Source organism: Crinia signifera, chromosome 7, assembly GCF_055691185.1.
Source record: "Crinia signifera chromosome 7, ASM5569118v1, whole genome shotgun sequence".
Taxonomy (NCBI): Eukaryota; Metazoa; Chordata; class Amphibia; order Anura; family Myobatrachidae; genus Crinia; species Crinia signifera.
Genome location: NC_139223.1, coordinates 27,226,425 through 27,250,387, shown reverse-complemented (window position 1 = coordinate 27,250,387; position 23,963 = coordinate 27,226,425). Strand labels below are relative to the sequence as shown.

Here is a 23,963-nt window from a genome sequence, read left to right as displayed (position 1 = left end):
CAGGAGAAGCCGGGCACCGGTATCCGGGAGGGACCCGATTTTCAGGAGCCTCCTGGCCATTTCAGGAGGGTAGGCAACCCTGTATAAAACGTCATTTGTTCAATAGGATATCATTCAGCCAAGTTCATGCAAACAGGACTGGGCTGTCCCACAGGGGGTGCAGTGGTGATGGGATTGGGGGGGGGGTATTCATACCTGATTACTTGATGTGCCAATTTTTGCATGTAATAAATCACATGCGATTTATCACATGCAGTTCCCGGCGAGCTGTAGGCAGAGGGAGCAGTGAGCCACGCGGGAGGCTTTTTGCGGAGAGCAGGGCAGGGGACGCAGAGGGCGGTGATGGGACCAGAGAGCCAGGTAGGGGAAGCTGGGTGGTGGGCACGCATAGAAAATAAACCCTATACAAATGAATGGTCAGCCAACGATTGGCTGAGAGCTCTCAGCCAATCATTGGCTGCGCATTCATTTGTATGGGTATTTACCCACCCACTGCCTCTCTGCGTCCCCTGCCCGCCTCCAGGCTGCACATAAGATTTACCAATCCGTCCGACCTCCCGACTTGATGCGCACGGGACTGGACGGCACTGAATTGGGCCCAAATCGCATAGTGAATAGGGGTGATCGTTTTGAATGTTCCGATTTTTGAAAACCTAACCGTTTTTGGCTTTTAAATAAAATAATTTGTGTATTCATCTATTTCACTCATTAAAATAAAATCGCCAGTTAAGTTGTTAATATCACAATCTGACAAATTCACTGTGATAATTTATCGCCTTGTCCGGTTTGTTTGAATTTATTTATTAGTTTTATATTGAATTGATTGTGTACACCTGGGGTAGCCAACCCTAGTCCTCGAGAGCTACCAACAGTGCATGTTTTGCAGGTCTCCTCACAGAGGACCTTATTCTGGTTCAGGCTGCCAAAACGTATGTACGTTCCGTATCAGCGTACGTTTCCCGTACGCGGACGGTGAGCGAAAGTCCACCCACAAAACATCCGCATACGGACGGCCACAAACACCGACAAAGGGGAGTGGCGTACACTTGAGCATACGCCACCGTACACGGACGGATCACCTCTTAGACACCGACAACTGGCGTACAACAGAGTGTACGCCACCGTTTACGGACGTCTCTCGTCCGTTTTCCCACCGACATCTTGCGGCAATCTGAGCGTACGCCACTGTGCACGGACGGGTCTCCCCTGTTTTCAATGGAAAACTCAGCGTATGACACCGATCGTGAGAGTGAGCGTACGTCCGTGCACGCTGGCATACCCTTCACATAATGGACCTGCTAATCTAGCCTTTCAACTATGATTAAGACAATTAAAATAATTATTCAATTATTGTTTTCTATTACCTCAATTGTCTACCTTCATGAACAGCCTAATAAAAATACATTTTAACCCTCCTTACATGTATATTTATTATGTTCTAATGTTGCATTTTATTCACTATCTATGTGTCCCCACATTGCTGTTACTTTTAAATCAAGTTATGTTGGTGTTTCTGTGTATGTACTAAATTATGTCCATAATTAGTTTGATCCGAATTTTTACTATGTATACCTACCCTGATGTTATGTGTGATGTTTTAATCTAACAACATTAAACATTCATGCCTTTTCACTATGTGTTCTTTAACTCAAAAACACACACATTCACACAGCAATCGTTACCCCTCACCTCAAATTACAAATATAAATGACATTACACATCTGTATGTACCTGCCCGTACAAACCCTCTAACATATTTATGAGTAACAACACATACAACTTCTAACTGTACAAAAACTTTTATTTTTTTTAACGAAAATATAAAACTTCAACAAAAAATTAAACGAGGGCCTCCAGTTGGCCAAAGAGAATGGACAAATATAGGAGGGTCAGGAAGATTTCCCTCATTATCCGGGCCACCTCATCCTGGTGCTGTTCAGTGTCTGTAGTGAAGGGAAAAATGAACATTATAATTAATATAGAATATACCCAAATCTTTGCTGTATTTTAACATAATAATAAGTTGTGAGTTAAGTGTGAAGGCCACATACATTTTTCTACTACACTGAAGATGGGTATGCTGTAAACACGGTACAAAAGACTATGTTTTCACACACATACTGTACATATTACATACCATGAAATAAATTCCTCCTTTTTGGATGAATGTATGCCGTATCACAATTGGGAGGTTTGTGCTGGGGGTTACTCACCTGTAACCTCACAATTAACCAGTGCTAATTAAGGGTTATGTAATTGTTGTGGCTTAACCACTCCTTACTTGTTGGCCATTGCTGTACAAATTATAGGCCTACACCTAAGTTCGAAAAGCATGCATCCGCATGGCCTCACACACTATTAACAAACCAATCTATAAATTAATGTTGCACATCATGCTGGGAAGTGTAGTTACACAACAGCTGGGCCTACATAACTTGAACACCACTACTGTAGGATATGTCATTGGATGTACTGTTATGTCAATTACTCAAGGGGTGAGGCGTGCCCACCCTCAAAAAATACACCAAGGGGACCCTTGTTCCTGGAGGAGGACAGGCCACACCTCAGGGTCGCACTGCAGTGATATGTTGCAACGAATGATGATGTTGGATACACATATGTGGGTGTTGTGATTGTTTATGTGTAGAAATGTGTATGTCAACATTAGGCACATTATTTACTTACGGCTAGTTGTGCCATCCTGGTCTCCGCTGGATGGGTGTCCTGTGGTTCTGGATGGGGGGGTCAGGAGCAAGGGGGATGGGATGGGAGTTGGGATAGAGGTAGTGGGTTGGAGTGGGGATTGGTAAGGCTTGGGGGTGGGTGGTGGGGAGTTGTAGGGGGGTTGAAAATGGGGTGGGGAGGGGATGGGGGTAGGGGAGTGGGTGGGGTAGGGGAGTGGCTGGTGGAAGGTGAGGTGGATATGGGGTGGGCACCAGCAGGCCCCAATGTCTCCTCCTCTTCCTGGAGCATTTCGGCCTCCTGCCGGGCTGCCTCCTCCCGGGCTGCCTCCTGTTGGGCTGCCATGCGTGCCCTGGCACGTGCTGAAATGTTCATGTTGATGGTATAGAAATTGAAGGTTGGGTTTCATGAAAATGGGGGAAAGAATAATTCACATTAGTCATGCTCATAACATTCCAAATGAACATTTAAGATATATTTAATACATTTATCATGCTAATCAATAGATATGCTACACACAAAATCAGACCGTATACATATACCCCCCTATACACCCACATACTCATGCACATATTTATAAAAACTACAGAAATCATTGCTAACAAACGCAGACATATTTGTAGATATATACTTACATCGCCCAACGTGGTGCCGAATTGTGCTTGGCAGCACTGGCTGCCGCCGCCACAGGTCAGACGAGCGCCGCTCCACCTGCCCCAGGCTTCTGCGCACGGCGGTCCGGGCGTAGATTAAGCGGCGGGCAGCGTTATACGCCCGCCGCTTCTCAGCATTTGATACATATGGGCCCGTACCCAAGGCCCCATCCAAAAAGGGGAAAAAAGGGCCAAAATCACACCTGGGTCACTTCCTCTGTAATTGGACCCCAAATTTGTAATTTGCACTGGGGATCCACTTCCTGAGTTGGCCATCTATCCATTTTCGTGCGAAGGGCAGTAAACTGCTTATTTTGACCTCTTGAACTGCAGGTTTTATTTTTGGTGGTGTGTATCGCGCTTAGTATTCTGCCTGGTTGTTGCAGGTCGTATTCTGGTGTCCACATTTCTTTCACCATTGCAGTTGCAGGGTAACACATGTTTGGAGATAGCAACCTCTTGTTCTGGCTGATTGTTATTTTTGTAAATATTTCATATTTTAATTTTATTCATGAAATAAAATTTTCTAATAAGCTGTGATGCTAAACAATAAATAAATTTTATTTCACCATTACAAAACAATTGTTGTATGTGTAATTTCTTGTGTGAAACAAATACTACATTTATGTGTACTTACTGACCAGTGTATTTTTGTGCATTTATTGAAGTGTTGTAGAAGTTTCCCATGTGTAACCCTCTCCATGGCCATTCACATGTTCATATCCAACTTTTCCCAGCTAATTTGTTTGTGTCTTCACATGTGCAGACCAACTTAATAGGTGAGAAAGCAGTTTCTGTGCAGGTGAGGTAACTCCTACATTAGTAGGTAAAACCAGGTCCAGTACAATGATTTCGACATGGAGTGGGTGAGGTAGGCAAACAAGGCGCAAAAGGGACATTTGTGTAGGAATGCAAATGTGTCCTCCCTAAAAAACCAGTCAGGTCTTGGTACAGGTATGTTAAATATGTGTAAGTCGACCAAACATGATAAAATTGCTTGTGAACAAACATGTTTAAATATTGTAACATATATGAGTTTTCAGTGTCATAAGCAGATGTAGGAATCCTTTGTTAGAGAGATGTGATTGCAATAATGTGATTGGTGGCATTTTACATCCAGAGTGTAGTAAAATCCAATTCATAGCAGATCAGAGTGGTACAGTTCTGTATTTTGGGTACAATACAAAGATTGTGTGCAAAATAGTGGCCATGGCCTTAAAACATTGCTGAAACATCCTTGTAGCTGTTAGATGTGGTTTATGTATTTGTATCATAAATACAAAAAAAAAATTGTATTAGAGTGAAAAGGTTGACACATGTCGACTTGTGTAGATTGAGTGTGCTGCTGTTTAAAGTATATGAAAACACTTACTGAATGTGTGTAAATGGTTTCCAAATACCTACCTTAGCATATATAAGCAGGTCTTAAAAAGAATCTTAACTAAAATTAAACTAACCTTTACATGTAGAGAAGTATAGAAAGATAAGCTTCCAAGGTGTTTGAGTGCTGTGTGTGGCTTGCAGGTAGTGAAATCATGGTTTGGACTTAATAGACTGCAGCATTGGTTATTACATTCAGGTGTATGTGTTTGAGTAGTAATCAGCGTTAATTAGCAGACCCAGGCGTCCGCTCTCATGTGGTATCTGTAGGGGTGATCTGGAGGTGGCGGCCGCCTGTTTTGTGTCCGAAATGCACAGTGCTTTCGCCGATGGAGCGGTAGTAGCACCGTACATTGTGCACACCCCCGTGTACGCCCATGTTTACGCCCAGTTTCCATCATTATATCGGCCGCTCCCCTCAACACGCCCATATGCCGCCCACAATGACCGTACTCTTGCGGACAGGTTTTTTCGCACGGAAAGAACCGTCCGTGAGCATTGTGGAGTCGTCGCGCCTGCGCATTGCGGAAGGTACGCATGCGCAGATCAAAAAAAATCCCGGAACGTACGCGTACGGCCCAGCCGCCCGAACCAGAATCACAAGTGAGCTAATTAGCTCCATCTGTGTATCTTTTAAAATGTGTCAGTGATTAATGAGTGCAGCAGCTAGGTTGTCTGGAAATTGTGAACTGTTGGTAGCTCTCGAGGGCTAGGGTTGGCTACCACTGGTGTACACGACGGATTAATGTCTGCTCTATTATCTGTGGAGAGCTGCATACACACGATGTGCAATATTTACCCGCGTAATCCGGTCCTCTAAGGGTGCGTTGTTTCTTTACCAGAACTTGCACAATATTGGGAGAGAAACAGGTAGGAGGGAAAAACATAATTTGCTGACAGCTCTACAAACAGCAGAGATAAGAGAGTGTATGTCTGTGCTGTGGTGGTTACTCACTTCTAATGATGCAGATACATTAGAGGCCAGTAAGCATGCATGTGATGAATGCTGTAAATGGGTGTAATGGAGCAGAGGTCAGGAAAACACGTACGCAGCCCTCCCCCTTTGTACCCCAGACCTGTACACTCAGCATAAAGGATGGACATCTGTGCACGAGGAAGTTTATCAGTGTGTACAGGACCCTTCTCAGCAATTACCAGCTTCCTGCGCAGATAGGAGCTGCCAGCTTGTTGGATGGGATTTGCTTTAGGTGTTTTGGTGAGGTATGTATGTCAGCAAAGGCCCAGCAATGACGTCTCCTCTAACCGTAGAAGGTTTTCCTGGACCATAGGCCAGGCATGGCCAAACGATGGCCCTCCAACTGTTGTGAAACTACAAGTCCCATCATGCCTTGCCACAGTTTTGCTATTAGGGAATGCTAAGGCATGCTGGGATGTGTAGTTTCACAACACAGTTGGCCATGCCTGCCCTAGGCAAAACGTCAGCTTATCCGACTTTCCAGAACCTCAGGTGAACCCGTGGAGTTAGCGTCTTATGTAGGGTACACACCAGGACGACCCGCTCACGATGAACATCGCGAGCGGGTAGTCAGTGTCTTGTCCGACCCGCTCACGGTGACGCGCGGGGGGGGGGGGGCACGACCCGCTCACGATGTGCACTATGAGCGGGTCCGATCCGATGGCGATCGGCACCCGGCTGTATGGTCGTCATTGAGATCCTACCTGCAGCAGGTAGGATCTCAATAACGACCGACCCACGGGACCGCGCATCGGATCGGTATCGGTCCACACCAGGACAGAAAAGGGCCCAATCAGCACACAATCTACATCCAATTGGTCGGAATTGGATCTAGATTGAGGGGATCGGGCCCTAGTCGTCCTGGTGTGTACCCAGCATTAGAAGCTCATCTCCGGCCATTTGCACCAAGTTCAACAAGGATGCCTCTTTTAGGGGCATATTTACTAAGATGGAGTTTTTTTTTTTTTTAAAGATGGGATGTTGCCAATAGCAACCAGATTCTATGATCTTCTAAATAAATAAGTAGAATTTGATTGGTTCCCATAGCAGGGTAAATGTACCCCTAATGGGTTTATTTACTAAGATCGGCTTTCTATTTCACATGGGATGTTGCTATGGGTAACCAATTAGAATCTACTTATTTATTTAGCACCTTCTGGAAGATAATAGATAGAATCTGATTGGTTGCCCGTAGCAACATCACTTCTGAAATAGAACTCCCATTTTAGTAAATTTACCCCATCAAGAGTCATTTTAAATTGTGTGATAGACCCTAGGGGCACCTCCCGGATTCTGGAGCCCCTGTGCAGCTGGCTGAAGGTAAAGGCGGCCCTACATAACCTACAACTATTACACACCGGCAGCGTAATAAAGCACTGGTACAGTATAGCAAGTTGCTGGGTTCCTGTAATCCACAGCTGTATCCATGAAATCCATTATAGTTCCCATTGCAGTATATTCAGAGCTGGATATAATCTGTGTGAGAGCCGACCACCCTACACTCCAGGATACACGAGCTCCAGGACAAGTCCAGGACCACACCAGCCTCGGGCCAGTTTTAGGACCAGGCCACCCAGTAATGACCATTCGGTGTACGCCACATCCAAATGGAGACTGAAAGCTTGCAACAATTTGGAATAAGCCAATAGACAATATAGGCCAGCCTTAGTCCTCACGGCACACCAACAGTGCAGGTTTTCGTGATATCCAGCCTTCAGCACAGGTGGTTAAATCAATATAGCTGAAGTACTAATAAAATCACCTGTGCTTAAGCAGGTATGGATCGGAAGGTCGTCAGGGTCCTTAGATCGACCGCCAGAAGGTCGACAATACAGAAGGTCGACATGTATCCCTAGTGGCTGTTAGGGCATGAACTACTGCCTGTTCTTGGACCACAGTGGGGAAAAATAAAAAACCCGTGTCAATCTTCCATCGGTCAACCTAAGGACCCTGTCGACCTAACGACGCATCCCACTTAAGCATGGATATCACTAAAACCTGGACATTGATACCCCTTTCACACTGACAAAAATTTCCAGGGTTATTGCACATGCATCAACCCGGGAAATTGGTCAGTGTGAAAGGGTCCTGGTAGATTATGCCGGGTCCAGCGTTCCGGGATTTCAATCCAGGTCTGAGCAGGGTTGGACCCTGGACCCTCGCGGGTACTGGCACATTGTGAACGGGTATCCCAGGTCAATGTGACCCGGGTCCCTTTCACTGCAATGTAAAGGAGCCTCTGGGAGATGCCCAGCACCGCCCCGGACCCGCCTCCAGATGATGTCACCCACCCGGCTTTATGCCGTGTCGGGCGGCTAGTGTGAAAGCGCTTGCAAACCAGGTCGCGCCCATGATTTTGTACCGGGCCTGGTGTAGAGTGTAGCAACAGACTGCTCACTTCTTTAAAATGGCCTGTAGAGCATAAGCTAGTCTCCCTTCTGTACCCCATTGGTAGCCTGGGACCTTCACTACTTCTACACGCTGAACAGAGGTGGGCATTTGTTCCTGGCTGTCATGTATTTTCTCTAAATTATTCGATTATTAAAAAAAGAGATGCGATTCCCCTTGCAAGCTGCAGCCACTGAGACAGGACCATAAAGGTAGGTGGTTGTACACGCCACCAGAGGGACATCCTGCAAGCCTGAGAATTGCTTAGCACAGCGTGCGAAAAATAGCTGGATCGACAACTCGCTGCAAATCCATTCCCAAGCTGCTCACCATGGAATGATCCACCAGTGTGTGCAGCCCAGGACTTACTCAGCGGCTGCCATAGAAACAGGCTGATTGGGGCCTGAGCTGACGTCACATGACTTCCCCTCACACACCTGCGTTTTCCCTGACACTCCCAGAAAACAGCCGGTTACCGCCCCCCAAACGCCGGCTTCCTGTCTATAAACCTGACAGAAAATTACAGGATATTATCAAAGGGAGGCCTTAAATAGACTGTGCAGGCAAGACTATATAGTACAGATCTGTACAATAGATGCTGCACTACACATCTGTACTATAGATGCTGCACTACAGGTCTGTGCAATAGATGCTGCACTACAGATCTGTACTATAGATGCTGCACTACAGGTCTGTACAATAGATGCTGCACTACAGATCTGTACAATAGATGCTGCACTACACATCTGTACTATAGATGCTGCACTACAGATCTGTACAATAGATGCTGCACTACAGATCTGTGCAATAGATGCTGCACTACACATCTGTACTATAGATGCTGCACTACAGGTCTGTACAATAGATGCTGCACTACACATCTGTACTATAGATGCTGCACTACAGGTCTGTACAATAGATGCTGCACTACAGGTCTGTACTATAGATGCTGCACTACAGGTCTGTACTATAGATGCTGCACTACACATCTGTACTATAGATGCTGCACTACACATCTGTGCTATAGATGCTGCACTACAGGTCTGTACAATAGATGCTGCACTACACATCTGTACTATAGATGCTGCACTACAGGTCTGTACAATAGACGCTGCACTACACATCTGTACTATAGATGCTGCACTACAGATCTGTACTATAGATGCTGCACTACAGGTCTGTACAATAGATGCTGCATTACAGATCTGTACAATAGATGCTGCACTACAGATCTGTACTATAGATGCTGCACTACAGGTCTGTACAATAGATGCTGCATTACAGATCTGTACAATAGATGCTGCACTACAGATCTGTACTATAGATGCTGCACTACAGGTCTGTACAATAGATGCTGCACTACACATCTGTACTATAAAGTCAAAATCAAATGCATTGTGCCTGTCGTGCAAGTCAATCCTGATTGATCGAATCGGGATCTAATCGCAAGACAGCCGCACCGTTTGTACACCCCATAAAACGGATCACACTGCTCCAGGAGCCTCCCCTACAGCCCGGCTTTGGCTAAAGGGTAATTAGGGTAGTGGAGAGGTGGCCCCAATAACTGGTAGAGGGTCTGGAATCTAGGTTGGGCTAGACTGTCAGCCTTGGCATGCCAGTGTCCCTGGCATTAGACTATGTACTATGCTGTAACCTGCGATTACATCATAGTACATGGAGGAGGTGGTGCAGAGGAAGCGGCATTTGGTGGGAGCAGTATTTGGAAGGGGGGGTGTCCTGTATATTTTATTTATTAATTAACAGTTTCTTATATAGCGCATACAAATTACGCAGCGCTTTACAAAGCATAGTTTTGAGCAAAAACACATAACGAATTACATTACAAGACAGTTTAGGACAAGTACATGGTTAATATGGATAGTTGCATCAGGGGACAGGACACTGAAGCAAGCATCAGGGTGGCAGTGGTTTATACTGTATATTAAAAAAAAAAGCACATAAGGAGAGAGGGCCCTGCTCGTGAGAGCTTACATTCTAAACTGAAAGTAGCTAGCCTAGGAGGCGGGGTAGAGGAGGGGAGGAGCCAGGGCTGTCTCTAGGCAGTCAGAAGTTTTATCCTTTCTGGTGCTGGAAAGGTCGTGACCTCACTCTCTACCCATAGGTTACACTATATTTGGGGATGCCGTCAGCATCCTGGCGGATAGGATGTCGGCATTCAGTATACCGACATCCACATGCCAGCTGACATCAGTAGGGATGGCCATCGATGGTGTTAAAATATGCTATGGATGACCATCAATATTTTTATCTATCAGTGGTCATCCATTTTGGTTGACTGACTGGCCTGTGGGCCAATTAAAACATGGGGGTGGGTGCTGGGGGGGCAGAGCTATGCTCCGTCTCCCGGCACTTTGAAAAAATAAATAAAACAAAAAAAATCGGTGTTGCTGTGCCATCGATGGAGGGAAACCATTTGTTTCTCCCCCATTGATGGCAAAAGTATTCAACATCGGATAAACTATCCATGATTTCAAATCATTGATGGTCATCCCTAGCTGTCAGTACACTGGTACTGGAACTTCAAAGTGGTCAGGATGCCCACCTGCAATATCAGCCAGCATCCCATTAGTATGCCAGGGCAGGTTAGGGTCAGGCTGGGGTTAAGGTTTAGGCACAGGTGAGGGGCCTGAAGGTTAGGCTGCAGGGGGAGGGAGGGTTAGAGGTCAGGGTACAGGAGTTAGGTATAGGCATTGGTGGTGAGGGTAAAGGTCAGGCTGTGGGGAGGTTAGGCTGCTACAAGCTAGGGTTAGGTCACTTTGGATTCGCCATATCGGGATGCCGGTAGAAGATCTCTGGGATATCGCATGTTCACATATAGAGGTGCATGAGGGTGCAGAGTGTATATAGTGGGGGGGTGCAGAATATGAAAGAGGATATAGGTGTAGTGTATATAGGGGCAGTATATGGCAGTGGTGGTGTGCAATGTCCGTGTGACAAACTGCTTCATTGGGCGCCCTCCAGTGGTCCCCAGCGGTACCACAGAGGTGAGAGACAGCCATTTATACTGTGTGTATATAGATGCAGATGAAATGAATCCTTTATAGTTGATGTAACATTGGATCCCACTTACCAAGGCTACAATAAGGTGTTTCTGAATGACTCATTCCATGACAGACATGAGAAAGACATGAGAAAGACATAATAGTTTGGCGATACTAAGATCCCCAGACTTCTGCCTTTGTTGGCACAGCAGATACCACCTGTGTGAATTCCAATTCCATAGTGGAGGCTGCATCACAATGAAAAACGCTGACTCATTCCTAAAACAGAGATTGAAGAACAGGCGTGTACGCAACGCAAATGCACCAGCGTCATGGAAGGACAATCTCATACAGGTAAGGGGGGTTCACTCCAAATAGATTCTGCAGTTATCAAAGGACAAAAACTCTACCTTACGGGGACAAACATGCATTACCAAAAAGTAACCTAATATACAGTTTAAGACTTCATTGTGCTCAATGAGAATGCCCAGCTGGGACTGGACAATAGGGGATATCTACTAGGTTAGCAAGCCTTCACTCTTAAGCCATGATAACAGTCCTTGTCCTACAGTGGGGGACAAGTCAAAGCCCAGAACGTTCTTCAACGCTCCGGTCAGCAAACTACAGTTCTTGCAAGGAAGGACCATCAAACATCAGACAATGCTATGGCTATGGCTGGGGCTTACCCAGTTCACCAAGGGAACCCCAAGAGCTAAAAGTTCTAACCACCGCAATAAACTTTTCTCCTGATGGAAGAAAACCAGGATAAAGGATATCAGTGAACAAAGCCATCACCTCTGTGCTATGTTCGCATCATTGTCTGTCTGCGGACTGTGGGCAGGTAGGGATGACCAAATGTTGCCTTATGCATCATTGAAGAGGCCAAGTTCATTCTGCTCCAGGAAGAGGGATCCACGTTAATGTCTAGAAATCTGCAACCGCTTCTTTAGGGTCATATTTAATTGTGCCATCATTGCTTAAAAAAAAAAAAAAAAAAATCACTTGCGGCACAGGCCATTGTGTTTCTCATATACATTTGAAGGTGAGATGAGACGCGATTTCTTTTTATCACCCCTACCCCCTTGCCTCTGGAATCCTTGCAGCACATTCCCCCCCCCCCCCCCAATGACAAATTAAGCAACTGGAAATTCCTTATTAGCTGAATTTGTGACCCTCTGAAGTGCGCACTTCTTTCTCCAGTTTTCTGGGTGATGATGTTCTGCAGTAGCAGGGTATGAGCGTGTGACTCCCCCCATTTGGGCCCGGGGGCATCAGCAGGAAGAACTACATCTCCCAGCAGCCACATAGACCACTAGCCCGGCCAGAACCGAAAGAAGTACTTATTGTAGTAGTAGTACGTTTATTTATAAGGCGCCGCAAAGTGTCCGCAGCGCCGTACATAGCAAACAAAAAACAAATGACAAGGTAACGTACAGGGTGTGTTGAAAAATACAGTATGAATAGGGGTATAGCTGGTAGAAATAAAATCAGCATCAGTTCAGAAGTAGGTGTCAAAATTGTCGAGGAGACTGAAGAAGAAATAGAGGAAGGGAAGAACAGGACAGGAGGACAGGTGAGGTAAAGAGGTAGGGTGAGTACGTGAGGCAGGAGGACCCTACTCATAAGAGTTAACATACTAAAAATAGGTGGGTGGACGAACGAAAAACAACAGGATAAGTAGGAACGGAGGCAGGATAGGAGGATCAAAAGAGGTTAGAAGGGATAGGCTAGTCGAAAAAAGTGGGTTTTGAGGGAGCGCTTGAAGGAGGTAAGGGAATCAGACAGCCTGATGGGTGGCAGGAGGTTGTTCCAGTGCAGGGGGGCAGTGCGAGAGAAGTCTTGGGACACGTGAGTGGGAGGAGGTGATTAGGTGAGAGGTCAGTCGGCGGTCAGCGATGGAGCGAAGAGGACGGGAGGGAGTGTGGATAGAGATCAGTGAAGAGAGGTAAGGAGCGGTGGAGGAGAGAGCCTTGTAGGTGGTGGTGAGGAGTTTAAAGAGAACTCGGAAAGGAATGGGGAGCCAGTGAAGAGATAGACAGAGGGGGGAGGCGGAGGTAGAGCGGCGGGAGAGGAAGATGAGCCTAGCGGCAGCGTTAAGAATGGTTTGGAGAGGTGCGAGGCGGGTGAGAGGTAGCCCAGAGAGAAGGATGTTGCAGTAGTCAAGGCGGGAGATGACAAGAGAGTGAATGAGAATTTTGGTTGCGTCAAGAGAGGAATGGTCTGATGCGTGAGATGTTGCATAGGTGAAAGCGGCAAGACTGTGAGAGAGCACGAATGTGGGGGTGAAAGAGAGGGAGGAGTCAAAGATGACACCGAGGCAGCGCGTTTGGTCGGTGGAGGTGATCTCGGTTTCACCAATGCTGATGGAGATAGTTGGAGAAGAGGGGATGTTCGGGGGATGGAAGATTAGAAGTTCAGTTTTAGCCATGTTTAGTTTCAGGGAGCGTTGGGTCATCCAGGCTGACAAGCTCACATACTCACAGTAAAAAGTTTTTTTTTTTATTGTGGCCAATTGGGTACCCCCCCCTTAAACATTAATTTCCTTTGTGTGTTCCCTTCAAATAGTGAGGATTCCATAAGGGCTGAAGAAGGTAAAAATTAGACGTTAGACTCTGATTAGGTCCACCCACCGTATCCAAGTGCCCATCATCATCAGGTGGGTCGTGAGCACTAAGATCTTAATGTTAGTAATGCACCTGATGAGGTCACCGTGACGCAGTGGCGAACAAAAGTTTTGATTGTGAAATTGCAACATTTACTATCTTTACTAGTGGTGCTTGGTAACTACGGCGTGCATCTGAAGTGTTTCTTCTTTCTGTGTGGAACTACAAGTCTCAGCATGGTAACAACTTTTATTTTTGTAATTAGACTGCAAAGTCTCTCCCACCCACCAGACTTACATTGGCGCAGAGCTACCTTGGCATATTGGAGGCTGTTCCAATATTGGAGGCTGTTCCAATAAAATATCAGTTATTTCCCAATTTATGAGCATTTTACTAGTTTAACGTGAGCCGCATTAAGCAACAGAAGTGACCAAGCGCAATATACTAATATATCACTTTGTATCTTCTATGCTAAAGAAAAGCTTTTATTTTTTTTAATTATAAATTCCTTTATCCAATAACAGGAATTTGATGCGTTTGTTTGATGCCACTAACATATGAATTTATAATACATTGGAATAGATTATTTATTACCAGTTATTAATATTGCACACATATTTTCCAGCACCTTCCAGAGACTGTGGGGTAGATTTATTAAGCTAGGTGAAGTGATAAACTGTCTGGTTTTTATCACCGGCCAATCAGCTCCTACCTGTCATTTTTCAAACCAAGCTCTGCATAGCACCTACCTCAGTGCACCACACCTTCTGGATGTACCGTTCCTGCTCCGTCCTTGGATAGTAAGATACTAGGCCTCCAGCAGCTGATGCAGCACAAAAGGGGGAGGAGCTGTGCTCTAAACCGTGACTTTAACCCTTTGAGTGAAAAAATTTCTGTGCGAGATGTGCAAAATATCCGCTAAAAAAACTGCCAGCGTAGGTTCACATTTGTTATATAAATTCAAACAACAAATGATATAATTTTTTTTACATATCATTTGTTGTTTGAATTTATATAACAAATGTGAACTACGCTGGCAGTTTTTTTAGCGGATATTTTGCACATCTCGCACAGAAATTTTTTCACTCAAAGGGTTAAAGTGCCCAAACTCACTCAGCAACTCTCTTTCCCAGGATATCCAGAGTCCCCTGTACTACTGATAAAAGGATTTGACGGAAGCACAAAAATATAACAGCAAATTATCTACAGCCAAGCCTCAGCTGCAGGGAACCTTGTCGTACTTCAGTTCCCGGTACTCTTTACCTAGTACGGCGCCCGTCGCGGGCATCGCGGGTACATTTATGTATGGCCGCGACGCGACCGACGCGATGCCCGCGATTTCCCATTGAAACCAATGTTAAACATGGAAATCGTGTCGGTCGCGTCGCGGCCGGCCATAAATGTACCCGCGATGCCCGCGACGCGATGCTCCCGATTTCCCATAGGAATCAATGTTAAAAGCCGCGATGGACCCGATTTTACTGTTAAATGCCTCAATCCACCCGATTTGGCCATAGGAATCAATGTTAAATGGGCCACAGAGCCCATTAACCCTTAAATGTCCCCCCAAATTTTTAACGCCACCCCACGATCCACGCCAACCCGAAGCGTGGCGAGCGCAGCGAGCCCGCGAGGGGCGGCGGTACGCGTCCTCCGACCTTTTCATGCCCTACTATCCACGTCGGCGTGGTGTGAGAATAGAATAGTGTGGCGAGCGCAGCGAGCCACCGAGCCCGAAGCGTGGCGAGCGCAGCGAGCCCCGCGAGGGGACGCGGATACCTTCACAGTTATACGCGTCCCCTCGCGGGCTTCACAGGTGTCCGTGGCGACCCGGACACCTGTGAAGCCCGCGAGGGGACGCGTCTACCTGTGAAGGTATCCGCGTCCCCTCGCCACGCTTCGGGCTCGGTGGCTCGCCACACTATTCTATTCTCACACCACGCCGACGTGGATAGTAGGGCATGAAAAGGTCGGAGGACGCGGGCTCGCTGCGCTCGCCACGCTTCGGGTTGGCGTGGATCGTGGGGTGGCGTTAAAAATTTGGGGGGACATTTAACAGTTCATTGGCCCTATTTGGGCTGTGTGGCCCATTTTACATTGATTTCTATGCCCAAATCGGGTCCATTGAGGCATTTAAGTGTAAAATCGCGGTCAATCAGGCTTTTTAACATTGTTCCCTATGGGAAAATCGCGGTGATCGCGGGCATCGCGGCCATCCCGATTTACCCGCGATGACCGCGATTTTTACCCCCGACGCCCGCGATTTCAATCGTGGGCGCCGTTCTAGGTAAAGAGTACCCAGTTCCCCTATCAGAGTGTAAGCGCAGTGTAAATGGGTGCTTGCAGCTTCACTATGTCCAGAGTAAGGAAGGGAGAAGTCGCATACGATCCCCTTTAAATTTCCCAGCTGCCTCCTGGGTGTCAGGATTGCCTACGATACATCGCACGAGGTCCTTTGGCATATGATGTATCGTATACGATCCTAGCAAGGGCTGCGGGACCCGATAAATCTACACGAATACGACGCAACACTTTTCATCCGATTTCTCTGCCTACTTCGTCGGAAACTTATTAAAAGCGCACCAGTGTATGGACAGCTTTAAACTTAAAGGTTGTACCGATTCTTCCTATTGGACGTATGAGTACAAGGGTCGTATGCGCTTCACATTACGTATTCAAAACAGGATTCACACAAACAATTATTTTATTACATGTTCCCTCTTCTTTTGCAGAAAATAAATACAAGTGCATATTTCCCATGTGCTCTCCTAGGAAGAGCATCAGTACACGGCCCCTACCCGCAGACACTGCATACAGCTGCTTCTCTTCCTCTAGCAGCAGTTACCCACACCAGCGCAGGGGGCAGAGCCAAAGACAAATAGTTCCACAGTTTAACCCATTACACACTATCGTGCTGCTCAAGGAGCCTGCAGTATATTGATCAACACATACTACACCGCTCAGCAATGCTTTACAGGCCCCCAGACCATGGTTGAAGCAGCTGAAATATCCCCCCCCCCCATCCCTCCTCTCACCACCTCCTGCAGCTTAACGTTTTAAAGGGCAAAAGCAGCAATACTAGGTACACTAACAAAAATAAAAGCACAAGGTGACCCATAGAAGCCAAGCCGAAGGTAAGGGGGAGCTGCATTAATGCCGGCACTTCTTTAAAGTATATCCTACCGAGAGACACAATGGAGGCAGCCACTCTGTGGAGTGAACCAATTAATAACGCAGCCTATCAAACCACTAAGAAAATGTGACATCACTGCAGCGAATTCATAGGTCAAGCATTGGTTCATACAATGGCTAGAGGCTAGAGGACATTGCTCTAGTGTAAGAAGTCCTACCCAGACTCTCAGTGGCCAGTGACTCTCCCATCTTCCTCGAAAAAAAAAATTAAGACTTGCATTGTGACGACGATTAAGAGGCTGTACGTTAAAATGTGATTACCCGCCTTTTGCCACGGCTAAATGGAGTGTTCATCACACATATGACTGTTTAAAAACACTTTTGCAGCTCTTTCGGATGCAACTAAACAGGTACAACTCCTCAGACAGGTAAAGACATCTAACTGGTCACTGTAGGTTTATAGCTGGGGGCACGGGGGGGGGGGGGGGGGGGGGGGGAATACGTACGGATCAGACTGTAGTAAATTAGCTGCAACTAGTAATGCTGCTTTAAGCACCCCCCCAACTGCATGTAACAAAGGCAGTTTTCTTTGTGTGTGTGACATTTTGTTCACAAAAAAATTTAGCAAAAAAGACAAGCAAAATAACTTGATTGATTGGTGAATTTACGGTCAGGCAGGTCAGCCTGAAAAAAAAACAACAACAAAAAAAAAAAACAGTTAGGCAGGTCAGCCTAAAAAAAATAAATAAAAAAAAATACGGCCTCGTTTGACATATTAAGGTAAACGCTTGTACGGCACAGAGACACTGCACCATTCCAGTTTTGGCCCTTGGTATAATTCCTAAAAATATATATATATATTTATATAGACAAATGGAAAGGATTAATCATCCACTCCTATATTTCTAAAAAGGTATGACATGGACTCCCCGTTGTGAATTCGACGGATCGCTTCAGCCAGGATCATACTGATGTCGACCGTCTTGATTTTTGGGCACTGTAGTTTTTGCATTTCGTGAGGGATTGTGTTGCTGACAATGACCTGGGCGTGAAAAAAAAAAAAAATGAGGAAAAACACACAGTGATTAAGAAATGTAAAAAAAAAAAAGTGCAAAGTTTAAAAAGCGACAGTATTAGTCACGCGTACGGATGAAAGGATTAAATACACAAGTGTAGGGACTGGCGGTTTAAAAAATCAATACTGGTAAACCAGGAGGACATTGGGAGATTGTTTAGTCCATGAGTAAAACATGATCATACAGTATTCTATGTAAAATACACCGACTCAGATAGATGAAGATACAGCATCACGAAATGGGAAACTCTACACAACCAATGCCAATAGTAACCAATGAACATTAAAATATGTTCTCTTATTATTGTTTTGGGGGAACAAAATGATAAAAATTATTTATACTCCTATAAATTTGTTCCAATTCATAGCATCACTTTTTCATGCTAATTAGTGTTTCAATGCTAGAATGGGCTGCGGCTTGCCATCTCCTGTACAACTACAAAGGCCAGCATGCTGTACCAGCCAAAAAGTTACCTAACACTTGAGTGTAATAAAGCCGTTATAATTAAATGTGGGGGATTGTATCACTGGCCTACGGACATGGACTACCAACGAGCTCAGTTGTTTGATGACTGATAATACTTTAGTCTTCAGTAAGCAGACGGCTTAAAACAGAGTTTAATCTTAGTACTACTTGCTTACAAACACTAGCTGGGCAGCCGTCTACATAGAACGCACTCAGGAAGTGCGGGGTGACAGGAAACGGCTTCTAGCAAAAATATACAAACTTAACCCTCTCTAGTCCTGCTCCATGTAAGCTGCTGATAGTCGTCTGTCCACATTCACTTAAACATGGATAAGTACAAATATATATATATATATATATATATATATATACACACATGTATGGTCCGGCACTCCCAAACAACCGGTAGTAGAGATGTCGGTGCCTCCGCAGCAGAATTTAGCAGTATAGCGATGTAAATGGCGCGGCACTCTTAACTGTTTCAAAGGAAACCAAATGAAATTATTTGGTTTCCTTTGAAACAGTTAAGAGTGCCGCGCCATTTACATCGCTATATATATATATATATATATATATATATATATATATATATATATATATATATATATATATAAAATTGTACTTATCCAAGTTTAAATGAATGTGGAAAGACGGCTATCGGCAGCATACATGGAGCAGGACTAGAGAGGGTTAAGTTTGTATATTTTTGCTAGAAGCCGTTTCCTGTCACCCCGCACTTCCTTTTTTTTTTAATATAGCAAAACCCAGGTTATCCACTGTTTCTTAACAGACAGAAAAACCTGCAAAACAAAACCAACACAAAAAGGTCAATTTCTTTCACCTCGTCAATACAGGATTCCTCTATTAACCTGGGCGCGTCCGATGACAGGAGACCGTGAGTGGCCATAACAAAGATTTTATAGGCTCCTCGTTCTTTCAGCGTTTCGGCTGCGGCGACGAAGCTGTCTACGTCATCGATGATGTCATCCTGGGGAAAGAACAAGACGCGTGCATGTATCAGATACAGTTACAGTCAGCAGCCGATGCGCGTTCGATGCTTAGCTGGAAAGCCCTGCGATTGGAACGGATAGAAAAAAGGCCTATTGCCACCATGCATTTAAGAGATCTGTTCTAAGATTCTCGTTTAACGAGACACCAACATGCAACAGCTGGCGAGATAAAGCCAAATTGGGTATTTTAAATAGTCTGTCATTCATTATGTATCTTTATTTAAGAAAAACAATCCAGATTAGATCAACCTACCCTTTGTACGTTTTGAGTTGTAGTAAATGTTCTATGGATCTTACAAAACTATGCCACCTAGTGGTCACACTATAGAAGAAGCGAGCAGACAGCCACACTTACCACTATTATGGCTATCCTTCCACCAACATCGCCAACTACAGAAATGGGGGGCTTCTCTTTAGGGAACATCACTGCAAATAAGCACAAGCATCAAGTCTACGCAAATAAAATAACGTTACTTTTCGGCAGTACTTTATTTGCTACATGTAATCTAGAACAAAAATAAATAAAATAAAAACACTCAGTGTACTTCTGGCCTTCAGTTTATAGAGGCCATAAACAATTCTACATGAATGAACTAGAAGTGATAATCTGCAGACAACAGACAGGTTGCGGACTGGGAATAAAGAGAGTCATATTAAAGAAGTGTAAAAATTGATGCACGCTGTATTACAAGCAGCCTAGGCTGCAAGGACTGGCTGATCCTGACTGCATCTTTACAGTTACATCCAGTACAATGCACCTCCCAGACTACACATGTAGTATAAGGGTTAAATAACTACGTAAACCAGCTCTACAAGACTTCCTTCCCGAAAATCTAACGTAAACACTTCATACAGAAAAACAAGGAAGTAAAACCACCTCGCAGACTGTAATCCTCATTCTGTAAACCATTATTTCAATCTCAAGGATTATGGTCTAATCTTTCATTTTCCAAGGAGTATACAGATAACCAGAACTGCTGAGTCAGCCAGCTGCTCCAGCCAGGACCAAAGTGGACAGAAGGCCGCGGGAGGGGCAGCTAGAGGCCAGAGAAGGCCGAGGGAGGGGCAGCTAGAGGCCAGAGAAGGCCGCGGGAGGGGCAGCTAGAGGCCAGAGATGGCCGCGGGAGGGGCAGCTAGAGGCCAGAGATGGCCGCGGGAGGGGCAGCTAGAGGCCAGAGATGGCCGTGGGAGGGGCAGCTAGAGGCCAGAGAAGGCCGCGGGAGGCGCAGCTAGAGGACAGCGAAGGCCGCGGGAGGCGCAGCTAGAGGACAGCGAAGGCCGCGGGAGGCGCAGCTAGAGGCCAGAGAAGGCCGCGGGAGGCGCAGCTAGAGGCCAGAGAAGGCCGCGGGAGGGGCAGCTAGAGGCCAGAGAAGGCAGCGGGAGGGGCAGCTAGAGGCCAGAGAAGGCCGCGGGAGGGGCAGCTAGAGGCCAGAGAAGGCCGCGGGAGGGGCAGCTAGAGGACAGAGAAGGCAGCGGGAGGGGCAGCTAGAGGCCAGAAAAGGCCGCGGGAGGGGCAGCTAGAGGCCAGAGAAGGCCGCGGGAGGCTCGTCTCCAATTTCCAGATGATGTTTTAAAGACCAGATTCTGCAGTTTCTAGTCACTGGAAAAGGGATTTCGCATCAAGTCAACGGATTTAGTGAGGGTCTGTCCAGTGAGTTCTGACTGACAAAATGAGAGGCACAAACTCCAGTCCAGTAAAAGTACCAGATTGCAGCATGGTCTCTGCCTGATCATCCAGCCAGATGTGCACGCGAGCAAATGACCCAGCAGAAAAGGGCAATCCTCCCCTCTAATTACAGATACGGTTGTTATCTGCCCCCCCCCCATACCCCGCTAGAGTATCTATGAGGAGAGGATGAGTGTTATTGCAGAGCTTCTGGGAAGCTGGACAGTTGTAGGAAATATTAGACCACTGACTGCTCGGCATTAACGCTGCATCTCACTCGGACAGTTTCCCAGCAGCAAATCCTCCCTCCATAGGTACATGACGAGGTTGCACACAGAACAGCAAAGCTGAGGATACGTGGACCGATGGGCATATAGTGTACCTCTCAAGGAGGGCTATTGTCAGCGGCCCCAGCATGCAAATAAAGGAAAAATACTAAGCAGGCCTTCCATAAGTGTCGGGTACTGTTGGTCACAACAATTACACACATTCTAGAAAGACAGCAATGTATGTTACTTGTGAGCAACTCTGTGCTGCGGTCATCAAGTTACAGTAGAGGGAAGGGGGGGGGGGTGGATTCAGAGAGACTTTGGAATTAGGAACAAGGAATTTAGTTTATTTTGAAGCATTTAGTTCAGTTTCACTTCCCTTCCTTCTTCCGTCACACAGACACCACCGTTACAGGTGTCTGGCCAGGGGTACTGCACCCACCTCTATCACGGTTAGCAGCCATAGGACACTGAGCGGATTTGTAGCATATCAGATACACGTTGGAACTTTGCTAGTAACAGCCAAAGCTTACTGCAGATCAGACGGGATCATATCATAAGCCAGGATTTCCCAACGCTCCTCACACCCAGTGCACACTAGCAGTGCTTGCTCTCCATAGCCCATTGCTGGTGCACAGGTGTATTCATATATAGGTGGGGGGGGAGAAAGAGAAGACGCTGATTTTGGCGCATCTGGGGGGTAAAACCAAGAGGGGGGGGGGAATGGAACCGCGGAAAGGAAAAGATGCCAGCGCCACGGCGGGGAAGGGGTCGCACCAGGAGAGTCTCACTGACAGAGGTGCTGTGATGGGTCAACGATGCGCAGTCTTACAGCTGACCACACATACCTCACGAGTCACATATTTGGGGGGGGGGGGGGTGAGAAGCAGTCAGCTTGCCATTTCTGATAAAACCGTTACATGTTGAAAAAAAAAAACAGGCCGAAACCAACAGCCTTCAAGGCTGTCAGAAACAGCAGCAGTGAAGAGGCGAGCGGCAATAATTTAAAAATAAAAAATATATAGATTTGTTTTTAAAGGGCGAGGCTCCAGAGAACATTGCTGCACCCAGCAGATCAACTGTTGTCTACACATCTGAAACCACAAATAGTCACTCCTATGTGAAAACTAAAAAAAAAGAAAAAAAGAAAAAAGAAGGGCTTTTCCCGTAAGCATACTTACAGGGTATTTCCAGAGAGGGATGAATGGCAGCAGGATTTTTGGCAGCTGGTGGTGAATGTCGCCCGTCGACCAAATCTGATTCTGCGTCCTGAGCTTCTCCATGGATGACAGCAATTCCTAGCCGTAACCTTTCAGCGAAAGACTGGGCTCTGTGAAAGGTAAACAATGTTCTTAAATTGGTAGGATCTTCATTGTCGTCTTCCTCCACTAAAGAGGTAGGAATCAGCATCTATAGGAGGGGTTTCTCGGGTTTATGTAAACGTTCTTGGATGGAAAGGGGACGGCAGTGGGGGAGGGTGCCTGCGACCAGAGAGCCAGATTGAGGGAGCAAGGTGGGGACGGCACAGGGAATCGAGCTGGGCAGTGGCGGGAGCAGTGTAGAACTTAAAAAAAAAAAATGAAAAAAGCCCATACAAATGAATGGGCAACCACAGAGAGGTCTCAGCCAATCAGTGGCTGCCCATTTATTTGTATGGGCTTTTTTATTTTTTTTCTAAATGCTCCACTGCTCCCGCCACTGGCACGCTGCCCGGCTGCGGCTTTCCCTGCCCGGCTCCCTGCACCGCCCCCCCCTGCACCCTGGTAGCCAACATCCCCTGCCCGCTGCCATTCCCCAACCGGCTCCAGGCTGCACATGAGATTTAGCAAATCTTATGTGCAGCCCGCCCGACCTCCCTACTCCGATGCGCACGGTACTTGCAATCCTTTCTATTGGAAATTATTTCTTAATGGGAGCAATGGCCAATGGCTGTGTAATACTATATTGCCCACTGTTTTACCCCTGATATACTTCTAATATACTACTGAGGGGAGGGGGGGCAGAATTGTTGATATTGTGTGTAATAAACTACATCATACATTATAGACCATTAAATCTACACTCACCTTTTTGCTGATGAAGGCGATTTGGCGACTATGACGGCATTTCTGTAGTCAGGAATCTGACAATGACAAAAAAATATCGTTTTTTCCAACAGGATAATGGACGCGTGACTCCTCATAGTGGTGCAGAGAAATACATTCTGCCTAGCAACAGAGACTTTTAAAAAGTTTGCCCATTTTTCTAGCAATCCTCCCTCTGCAACCAAACCAGCAGTCTAACGGTGGTGTCCAACAGGTGGGAGAGCGAGCACTGGAGGACTGAACCCTTCCCAGCGACTGGGACAGAAGCATGGAAGGGGTGATGTTAATGTGGCACCGGACTGAACGTTTAACCTAATGCAGGAGGCATCGCCTAGGCTGGTTTTAAATTCACTTCAAAACTTTGGCTTGGATCTGAAATCCACCAAGGGTTAGACGATGGGGCCTTCCCTAAATAGGGGACAGTTTTGATCACCGGCAAATACCCGACACAGCTCTATCGGGCTTTTTAAGCAATTATAACCAAAAAAGGTTTCTGGGTACGGCCGTTTTGCTTTACAAAGAGCGAAGTCACCGCTGGCAGACTGAACTGTATTACCAGCTCCGTGGCATTAACCTT

The 23,963-nt window shown here is 46.1% G+C and overlaps 1 protein-coding gene across 2 annotated transcripts in view; it reads right to left on the bottom strand.

The window, feature by feature from the left end:
* Positions 1-16,370: 16,370 nt before the first annotated feature.
* The window catches only part of PRPSAP2 (phosphoribosyl pyrophosphate synthetase associated protein 2), a 29,957-nt gene continuing 22,364 nt past the window's right edge, over positions 16,371-23,963 (bottom strand). For both annotated transcript variants that reach the window (XM_083152648.1, XM_083152649.1), the window contains exons 7-11: positions 23,369-23,424; positions 22,484-22,632; positions 19,723-19,793; positions 19,199-19,345; positions 16,371-17,858 (exon numbers count right to left, since the gene is read on the bottom strand). In XM_083152648.1, coding sequence (XP_083008774.1) covers positions 17,700-17,858; positions 19,199-19,345; positions 19,723-19,793; positions 22,484-22,632; positions 23,369-23,424 — 582 coding nt within the window. In that variant the 3' untranslated portion in view covers positions 16,371-17,699. The remainder of the gene's footprint in view (positions 17,859-19,198; positions 19,346-19,722; positions 19,794-22,483; positions 22,633-23,368; positions 23,425-23,963) is intronic.